Here is a 10,770-nt window from a genome sequence, read left to right on the forward strand (position 1 = left end):
ATTCTGTCTCTCACAGTTGAAGTGTACCTCTGGTGCAAATTACTGACCTCTGTCATCATTTTAAGTGGGGGAACTTGCACAATCGGTGGCTGACTAAATACTTTTTTGCCCCACTGTATGTCACAGTGTAATTTGGTGGTTTACTTGCTAATGCTCCCACTCATCTGTGTATATACATTGTGCTCATCTGACAGCAGTATGAAAAGAGGAAGTTCACAGACAAGATTCATGGATGTAGTGAAAGAGAACATGCAGTTTGGGTTGCTACCCAAACTACTGTGGCCGCTGATGATGTACGAGGTCTTGCTTAATCTTGCTTAATCATGCAAATTGACTGGAGAGGCTGAGGTCTACATGAGGAAGTGCCTTGTACTTTCGAAATGCCTTAACAGCGTTAAACTCTACAGCGACGGGATGCTGTCATTGCCCATCCCTGGCCTGGTAGAAGAGTTTAAATGTGCAAAAGTGAGGCTGGAGACATCACTCGTGGACTCCTGAGAGCCCATAGTGGGAGGTGGTGCTCCCAACCAGCAACAGGGAGAAAGTGGATCCCAGTCACAGCTACAGGCCAAATCTGCTCTTCTCCATCATGATGTGGTGGGTCACGTCCAAAAGGGCAGAGGAGGATTTTATCTTGGAGCAGTAACACATCTCTGGCAACAGGCATCTGTAACTGAACAATGAGCAATGGTGCGTCGACGGGAGGAAGCAGCCAGACGTGCTGGGCAAGCAGGGTCGCTGGATGAATTGGGAGTGTGTTGAAAAGAGAAAACTCACATGGAGTGAAATCTGGGGATGGAATCTAATAGGCAGGAATAAGGACATTCCTCAAAGTAACCAACCCTCAAGACTTTCTGCATTAGAAACAATGCAATATCAGGGATTTGTAACATCTAGTTGTTTTATTGAACGAGATTGTGGGACAGAAAACTGTTTAAGATGTAGGGAAATAAATATTAGTATGTATAATGTATGCCATTTGGCAAGCACTGCTGGCCATGCATTCACTGTCAAAATGTTAATTTTGTTGTTTAAGCTAAACATAGAATTTTGGTAATGGCAATGACAGGAGTATTAATCAAATGACTTTCTTATAAATTTCTTCTTGGTTATACCATTTTCTGTTAACCCCCCGTCTTTGTCTCACACACACACACACACACACACACACACACACACACACACACACACACACACACACACACACACACACACACACACACACGTAAAGAACCCAACCCCAAACTGTGTGCCATCTTGTAAATTCCATACAGGTACTTTTGACTGCTTCTTTAATTGTCACTGGTCATGAGCCACATGTTTTAAAGTGGTATAGATTTTACTTCCACCCCCTTCTTGAGCCAACCCCCCCTCCCCCAAACCCTTCCATTTTCCCAGCAGTATTACGCTTGCTTGGCTACTGTTACCTCCCAAAAATTGAAAATATAGAATAAAACAAACAAACAAACAAACAAACAAACAAACAAACAAACAAAATAGAAACCAATGGTCCAAAAACAAAATATATTCATGATTAAATGCTATTAAAAGTTCACTGTATTATTATTAGAGTTTAGTTTATAACTTTAGAATTTTACTAATTTAAAAAAATACATTAAATACTAAATATCACCACAATAAGACCACTTGTACAAAATAGTATTTTGTAAAAAACAAAACAAAAAAAAACTTGGTGAGGTGATCAGGATAAGTAATTTTTGTGGGGGGGAAAACCTCTATGTATGTTAAGTCTTTCTTTCTTTTCTGTATTGCGCTTTGTAGACGGTCCCTGCACACTCGTCTCACATCCAAGTGCTCACAGAGAGCAGTCATTGTTAGCCCAGGTTGGAAAAGGATTCGCTTTAATTAAAATAAACTTTGACATTTAAAGTGAAGCCATACGCATCCTTAGGTTTTATTCTCTCCCCCTTTCTGCCGCGCGTAATGAGTACCTTTTAATCTCTATCAAAATGTTACATATAGGTTCAATCTAATCGTTTTACAGACTCCTCCCTATCTGTGTTTACTTTGCACTTCCACTGAAGAGAATCTTCATTTTGATATTATTACTTACAGTAATCAGCCGCTGTTTATTATTCAATTGTTTCCTCACTTGTAGTCTTAAACCTTCCTAATCGGGGAGGCTACAAATGCATCAGTCCACCCACGCCGTGCCAGTCTGCTGCGCTCTGCCCGAACCTGCTGCAGCAGGAAAACAGCGCTCTTAGCCAACGATCACGTAAGTATTAATCTGGACATTTGTATTTATTTTACTTTTATTCATGACATTTAAAAAATTAATTAAATCATTTATGAAGTGAGATCACTTATCAGAATTCTTTTTGTATTTTTTTTTTATCCTAATTAATTTTTATTTTCTTTAGTCTTGAATATACACTCGATAAACTACTGATGGCGAGAAAATGCAGGCTGACTTACACAGCTACACTGATGCTGCTTTTAATAACCTGGAAGGAGAGCACGTATTGCAATGGGCTTACAGGTTGGTCCCAGACGTTTTTCATGTACTTAGACTTTGCTTGATAGAAATGACACACACTGAAGCTTCTCCTTTAATATGAAATGTTTTTAAATATGGCCCTCTGCCACTGGAGTTCTGAGGAAAGAGCCTATCCTGCAATATGATGCAGAAGGAGATTTATTTTTACATTTGGCAGCAGTTTGTTGAGATATTCCACTGGATACTGTTGATATAAAATAAGCTGTTTTTTCCCCATAAACACAAACTCTACAAATATTTGTTTCCTTTACAGTGAGTCCTCCAGAGAACCTTGTAATAACAGACCTGGGGCATCTTGGACAACTGGAGATTACATGGAATCCCCCAGACAGCTTGCCTAACGTGACAGAGTGCTCAGTACGATATCAGCTGGAGTACTACAACACCTACCAAGACAGCTGGGCTGTAAGTGCTTAGTCTTTTTATCAGATCTTACACTGAAGCGCATAACCTGCCTGAACTCCTCCCAGAATGATTTTCTCAAGAACATGACCTGCTCTGGTAATGGGCCAATTAATAGCCGTAATTACAAGCAATAAAATGTTTACTTGAAATGATATCTTAAGTGACTTTACAGTATAAAAGCACCTCAGCAGGACTGTAACTCTGCAGAGATCACAAACATACAGCCTCTTAAAGCTGCTTCATCATGATGGGATTCGTGTCTCTGTAATTTTAAATCCAAATTTGTGGGGATTTTCTAATTGCACTTCCACGTATTTATGCCCAAGCATCTATGTCTAAACAAGATAAAAACAGAACATATTCTTGATACTTTTTCCAATTAATGTGGGTGAGGCAATGCTGTTAGTTATGTCTCAGTAACAATTAGTATGACGCACTGATCATTATCTTACAATGAGTGAAAGAACGAGCTTATCTGCGCCTATGATAACTGTGCCTGATAATGAGACGTGTCTAGACAACTATGCAAAGCTCTTTTATATCCTTTAAACAGCTCAAGTAAAATATGAAACAGCAGATATAATGTGACTTACTAAAAATTGATGCATAAGTTGTGGGTTTTTTTTTTGTTGTTGTTGTTTTTTGTTTTTTGTTTTTTTTACACAAGCCTCAGTAATACGGTAAAAGTTTTGTGGGAGAAAACTGTCTACACATCTTTGTTAAATGAAATAAGAAAAAACTCAGTAGATCAGGAAACTTTGGCATGTAGTAACTCATTTGTGCTTTTGCAGAGCATCAGGACAAGTAAAAGGACCTACACCGCTCAGTTTGACCTGATGAAAGATGTTAGAGTGAGAATCTACACCTTGCTGAGTGGGACCTGCACCAACGATACTATGATCAAGAGCACAGACTACACTGAAGTCATCCAGAAATCTCCCAGCACAGGTCAGCCTTCCAAGGCTTATAAGATTTGTGATTACAGAAAAGGAGTATTAGTAAGATCATAGCTAATTTGATTCTTTTCTTTTTTCATATTTAGGTGTTTCAGGTACTGAAGTCCTGGATTTTAAATGTGTGTTCCACAACATGGAGTACACAGAGTGCCAGTGGAGAAGAAGAGAAAAGATACCAGACAACTCCCTGCAAAAGCTATATTTCTGGTATGTCTGCCATGTCAGAGCTTTGTTGGCTCGTGTTGTGGTCCATAACAAAATATTCCACTATCATTTGGAACGGCTAATGACATAATCAGCTTGTTTAATTTTTTCCTGAGACAAATCTGTCCACTTTCTCTAATATTTGATGAGATTTCTATTCACCAGTTAACAAGATATGAAAAAGGGCAGTACATCAAAAAATGGTGTAATAACTAAAGTGATTGTAAAACGTGCTTCTTTTCATAATGTGTGCTGTTTTCATCACTGTTTAATTGTTAATGAGGCTTACGTTCATAAAAGAACACCACAAAACAAAGAACAGCTCCAGTTAATTTCCTCCGGAGAATAAAAGGAGAAAACAATCCAGTTGTCTTCTTCCGCTGATGAGCGGAAGAAAACTGAGAATAAATCTTGTTAAGGCACATACCCACGCAATTATCTGGAAACTGCAGCAGAAACATTTAAGATCACTTCATGCTGAAATGCATCTTTTACTTTTCTTAGTGGGAAGGATTTCCTCAGTACTGAGTTACTCATGTCTTTTGCTGATTAAGATTTGATGTTGTCACATTATGTAAAGCAGGATGTGGATACAGAAGCTTATCTGATCTGTTTGTTCTGCAGGCACAAAGAACTTGGACAGGCTGAGGAATGCCCAAAGTACAAGACATCAGGCGGTGTCACGATAGGGTGCACATTTGCAGATGTACCGCTTCCTGTATTCACTGATATCAACTTCTGTTTAAATGGAAGCTCTCCTGAGGGGCCACTAAAACCAACGTTTGCCTCCCTGCAAATCCAGAACCATGGTAAATACATTTCCTGCTCCAATTTTGACTCACCGCTTGCTCAACTTTGATTTGACCGAGAGCCGCAACAGCCGTATACCTCCTTGCATGCTATCACAATCGCTGATTTTCCTGTGTTCTTGATGCATTTATGCAGTGAAGTGTGCAGCCACAAAAAAACTGCATCTGCAAACAGGTCCTGACAAGTTTGAACTACACTGGGAACATCCAGATGGAAAGGTTCCTGGCCACTGTCTAGAATATGAGGTGGAACACAATCAAGAAGAACCTGATGGAAAAAAAATATCGGTATGGTTTATACAACATGTGCTTTGTTATTAATATTATTTTTAACTCTAAGGCAAATCTGTATCACAAGAGCATTTTCCCTCCCACCTTGCTGTGCAAAGAGTCTTTAGATTTGGTTTGAGTGGGTTTGTGGGGATGTAAAAGTGGGGAACGCATTGCATAAAAACAAGTAAACACAGGATTTGAGATTGCAAACATTCAGGGAAGAGCTTTATGTCTCAAACTGCAAAAAATCCACCTTAAAAATTCACGTTCTCACTTTGTCTTTATTTCTAGAAATGCTCCAATCATTTCTGTGCAAAAGCTTAATTGCATTAATATTTATTTAGATTTGAGTCTTCTTTAACTGAAAAAATGAATCAAGTCATAAGTCATTCATGGTGTTTGCCACTGCTATCAGCTGTCTGTAGCTATTAGCACATTCCTGATGTTTTGAATGACTTGACAGATCATGGTACTTCATTCCCACTCACCTGAATCTGATTGGTGTCACACTTGACTTTAACACAATAATAGAGCAAAACCACTAAAATACCTCAAGATCACTGGTATTAACACAGCAACCTAGACAAAACATAAAGGTGGGAGAACATTTTATTTCTGACATTTTTCCTTTGTTGTACTTCCAGACATTCCACTTTACACCTGTATAAAAAAAATTAACTAACTTGTTTGTTTTAGCTGTGCACGCTTTATTAAACATGCAAACTTTTTCATTCATCAAATATCTTTTTATTGAAAGGAATGCTTTAACATTACTTCAGGCACTGTGGCTTTGGGCAGCTAATAACAAAGCTGCTAACAATTTGACTTTGTGGTTTTATAGACCTTTAAAAAGTGGAAACTATTAGAGTCTGTGGTTTTGCTTTGCTATGCAATTATTTTTTTTAATCCCACAGTAAAAGGTCAAGAAAAAATGATGGATGTGTTTTAAAGTAAATAGAACAATAAAAAAATAAGTAAAAACTCAAATTTTAAAACAAATCCTCATGACCATCACTGAGTGGAGATTAATGAGGTTACAAAGGGAATTTAAGTGTACCATGAAGTACAAAATAAAATAGGGTTACGAGTCTTTGAGACGCAGCTGAAAGCTGTCTGCTTGACAAAGCAGTGTAGCCTTAATTGGTCAGATGCCCAGTGCTTAAGCTTGGGTATGAGCCCAGAACTCTGCATTAAAGACCCAGTACTTACAAGAAGTGTAAATCTGGTTTTCCAGATCAAAAACAGCTGCTTAACACTGTTAGACAGCAAAGTGGTGAGTGAGTTAAACTGTCATAAAACCGAAATGAAGATGACGAAACTCATCAAAACTTAAGTACTTTTTGGGTCTGTTAACTCTGTTGTTGTAGTAATTATTTACTTGCTCTTTTTCATTGACAGATAGAATCTCTGCCAGGAGGTCGGACAAGCCTGAGTTTGTCCATCGACATCAACAAGACCCACTGCTTCAGGGTTCGGTCTAAGGTGCATAAGTACTGTGCGAGCACGAGCTACTGGAGTGACTGGAGCCATCCAGTATGCCACCCAGGTAAGAATGTTTCGCACAAAAACGTCTTATTTTTTGGCTCTCTGGAGTACTGGATGTTTTTAGGTTTTCATTTAAAAACCATATCATTTCTTCTTTTGACACAAAAAAGCCATTATTTTTTGATGAGTTTGTAACTGATATTGGGAAGTGGCACTCTTGGTTTCCTAGGGCAGTAGGAATATTTATCAAAATACAATCAACTAATCAAAATACAAAAAGCCAAAGCTAAAAAAAAAATCCCAAAACAAATACAAGCAAAGAAACCCCCCCCATTAAACATAACAAAAGCCAAAAGCTTGGAACTGCCTGTTTTGGAAAAAATAAAGACATTTATACTAAAAAACAAAAGATTAGGCGCCAGTTTGGCTCGGTGCTTTGAGCAGTCGGCCACATGCCACATGGCTGATAGCGGCCAGTCCGGGTTCGGGTCAGACCCACGGCCCTTTGCAGCATGTCTTTCCCCTTCTCTCCCTGCCCCTCCTTTCCTGTCCTTTCTTCACAGAGTCTTTGAAATACAGCTGAAAAAGGCCAATATTTTGCTGTTTACTAGCAAAATATTGCAAAGGGAATATCAGAAACAGCTAAGCTCTCTCTTGACTTTTGTGAAATATTAATCAAAGCTGCTTTTAACTAGAAGAGGGACCGTATATAAAAATAGCAAATAAAGTACAGCACAGTATGTAAAATCATGGATTTCTACTGAATCTAGAAGGTCAAGGTCTGTACTTTGCATAAGGTGGCACATATGTTAATTTTGAGTGCTATATTTAGAATAAAACACGATGTGATATACTTTCATCTATGATAGAAGACAGTTTTCTTACCTTGTCTCTGTTATAAACTTCGGTACCCAAAGCACTTTCTTGCTACAAGCCCCTAAACAAACGTTTACACTCCAACAACTGCACCAGGGGCTTTTGGGGTCCAGTGTCTTGCCCAGGAAGACTTTAACATGCGAACTAGGAGAGCCCGTGATTGAACCACTAACCTACTAAAAAGAAGACGACACACTCTACTTCCTGAGCCACAGCTACTACATGATGTTGGATAACACAAAGTGATTAGTTGACCGATTCAACATTAAGGCTTTAAATTCCTGAGTGTTACTTTTTATCTCATATTCCTAAGCGATCTGTTCAAAGTGTGTTTCCTGTAAGTAAAGGATTTACAAACTAAGCTGTAAAGCCTTTCTTTTGTTAGCAACAAGTCCTGCTAAACCCTCATAGTAGTCTCGTTGATTTCAAGCTGGAAGATCCTGACGCCACCAAGAAATAGTAAGTTTTAAGATTATCTCATTCAAGCATGCAGTACATTTCAATTTATGTCAATACAACCAATGTAGCGAAATATGCATAACAATGTTCTGATTTCTTCTTTTTCTTGCTTTTTGTAGCCACCGATGTTGCCACGATTGGAAAGTCCCCTGAAGGAAAAGCTGAAGGATCATTTTCATCCAGGCTCCGCACAATATTTTATAACATGTTGGACAAATTAATGTTGCAAAAGTATTAATCCAATGTCCAAAATCCAAGACACAAAAAAGAACATCTCCAGTCTAATCCAATGAAAGACGGAATATTAGAATTTATGTAGATTGTTGTGTTAATTGACTGTGTAATTCTTTTTTCACATCATACTGCCATTAAAGCAGCAGACTGAGTAGGTCACATGAGAAAAAAAAAGTTTGAAAATCATAATACGTATCCACACTTTATATTTGTGTCTACCTCTTTTGGATATAGAGCCATTTCAGCCTTTCTTGGTACTGTGAATGTAATGATTGATATCTCAACATAGCAACAGGTTGTAAATAAAATGGAGCTTGTAAGATGTAACATTTTTCTACATCTGAAAGGCACTTTAAGGCCAGAGCGGTGGTGTACAATGTGGAGGATCAGTTGTGTCCCAAACTTTTTATTGTGGCCTCTATAAAGTAAATAGTCGCTGAACCATGCCATAAAACGGACCTTCCCTTGTCCTGTTTTAAATCATTTCAACTGCTACTTAGAAACATTTGTTCAGACTATGATTGTAAGCATTAGTATACAGGATACGATTGTATTTTTGGCCTATGAAGTTTCACAGAATAAAATTTTTTATTGGTGTGCTCGTGTGAGTCTTTCATTGAGATGCAGTTGGTTGGTTTAGACCAGGGGTGGGCAACTCCAGGCCTCGAGGGTCCTGCAGGTTTTAGATATCACCCTGGGTCAACACACCTGAGTCAAATGATGAGTTCAATACCAGGCAAGACATGTTGAGGATGTCATTTAGCCATTTAAGGCCTGGAGTTGGTTTAGACAAAGACATCAGACTTTCTAGTATAGTGCTATTACTACTACTCTCATTGTACTACTACAACAACTTCTGATAATTATGCTTTTCAACAGAAAAGTCCATTTATTTCCCGCTAATCCAGTCACGGGTAGGCAGGAGGTGGGGCTAAAGCCTATCCCAACTCTCATAGTCCACCAGTCCATTACAGCAAGCAACAAGAAATTTAAAATTTGGACAATGCATGGAGAACGTGTTCTGTCTGCAAACCGTGCAACTACAGATCTTATATATTGGACAGTTTGTTTGTGCTGATTCGTAGTTATACAGATTTCAGTTGACCTCACTTTATAGCGTTTTGTTGATGTGTTTCATCGAAGATGAGCAGCTGTTCTCTAACCTGATTTTACTTTTGTGTGCTTATTATAGAGCAGAAAGACGTGACACCTGAACCAGATGCCATATGGGATGCCATACCTGTGTACATTTACATCGCTGTTGCCATTATTGCCCTGCTAGTGCTGTCTCTGTGTGCGTGGGCAATGTTCAAACTGTAAGTATATTCACACCCATTACAAAATGTGCCAACATGCAGATAAAAAGCAAACAGAGCACTAAGCTGTCCTTTGGATCTCAGGAAGAAACCAGTGCAAGAGAAAAAAGTGGAGTCTCTGCTTACATCCCTGTTTGCCAGGCGTCCCCTTCTTGGTCCCACACAAGCCTAAAAAGGCAAGAAAAGCTGTACCTTCCTCCAACGCAAAGAGGACCTCATATAAATATTTTACTGTTGCACTCCTCCTCAGTCATTGTTTATGTTCTGTAGTTTCAAAAGGCACAATGAAGCACTCAAAGATGGCATAGCATGCAGACAGTGAGATTGTAATCACATGTTTCAGAAGATATTACATTTAGACTGAAGGTCATAGTTTGTCTGTGTTTGTATTATATCATATAACTACATATTATTCCAATATACTATATTTTTTGTATTTTTGTTGTATACCTTTCTATATAAATGTTTGAACTGTCCTGTTAACTGGACTGTTACACTGTACCAGAAAGTATCCTATCGTTGTTTACTTTTTAGCTATGACACTTGCCTATTTGTTAAGGGAGGAGAACTTACTTTGGGATTATGTTTTTTAAATATGTTTTTTTTTTACTACTTATGATTTCTTATCTGGTTCATTTCGCATGGATTTGTATTGATGTTGTGGAGAAATAACGTTTTTAGTGAAATCTGTTTGTTGTTTACCTCATGCCTCAATTCTTGCCAGTCAGCTCACACAATAAAGACTGTTTTTGTTTTTGTGTAAAGTGTAAAATATGTGTTTCATAAATGTTAAATGGATTTCAACAAAGTTATTACTAAATACTTGGAGTCAAGGAACGTTGCTGACACCTATGGATGAATTAAATGGAGAAATTGAACCAGTTAGTTGTTTCAAATGCCACATGTCTTTGCCAGTTTTAATCCCCCCCCCCGTTTTTGGAGGCTTGAACTTTATCCAAACTAACCTGCAAAACAATGTTACATCTATTTCTGTGCAACTCTTGCCAAACACCATTTATTGTATTAAATCATAGAGTTGATCCAATTTTTATGACATTGAAAGTGCTTTTTGGCTGCCATCATTTTGGCTGCTATCCATTTAGTCCAAATAAATAATGAATGTTTAAATTTTTAAATTAATGGATCACATATATCTTTTTGATTTCTGATCCTGTTGGGGTTGGTGGGTTTTAGAAAGCAATAGAACATATACTATAAAATTAGGCTATCAA

General features: G+C 38.1%; 1 protein-coding gene across 4 annotated transcripts; it reads left to right on the forward strand.

The window, feature by feature from the left end:
• Positions 1-2,084: 2,084 nt before the first annotated feature.
• il13ra2 (interleukin 13 receptor, alpha 2) lies at positions 2,085-10,416 on the forward strand. 4 transcript variants are annotated; one of them, XM_040032917.1, is made up of 10 exons: positions 2,085-2,239; positions 2,385-2,503; positions 2,775-2,926; positions 3,718-3,874; positions 3,969-4,089; positions 4,711-4,895; positions 5,032-5,183; positions 6,567-6,714; positions 7,915-7,988; positions 8,108-8,821. In XM_040032917.1, the coding sequence occupies exons 2-9, from the start codon at positions 2,413-2,415 to the stop codon at positions 7,938-7,940; spliced, it is 1,032 nt and encodes a 343-aa protein (XP_039888851.1). In that variant the 5' UTR covers positions 2,085-2,239; positions 2,385-2,412; the 3' UTR covers positions 7,941-7,988; positions 8,108-8,821. The 4 variants fall into 4 exon arrangements, with proteins under 4 accessions (XP_039888851.1, XP_039888854.1, XP_039888852.1 ...); XM_040032920.1 differs by having other exon boundaries at positions 7,960-7,988; XM_040032916.1 differs by lacking the exons at positions 7,915-7,988; positions 8,108-8,821 and adding exons at positions 9,415-9,538; positions 9,623-10,416 and having other exon boundaries at positions 2,087-2,239.
• Positions 10,417-10,770: the final 354 nt, after the last annotated feature.

This window comes from Simochromis diagramma, unplaced genomic scaffold, assembly GCF_900408965.1.
Source record: "Simochromis diagramma unplaced genomic scaffold, fSimDia1.1 OVJJ01000216.1, whole genome shotgun sequence".
Lineage (NCBI taxonomy): Eukaryota > Metazoa > Chordata > Actinopteri > Cichliformes > Cichlidae > Simochromis > Simochromis diagramma.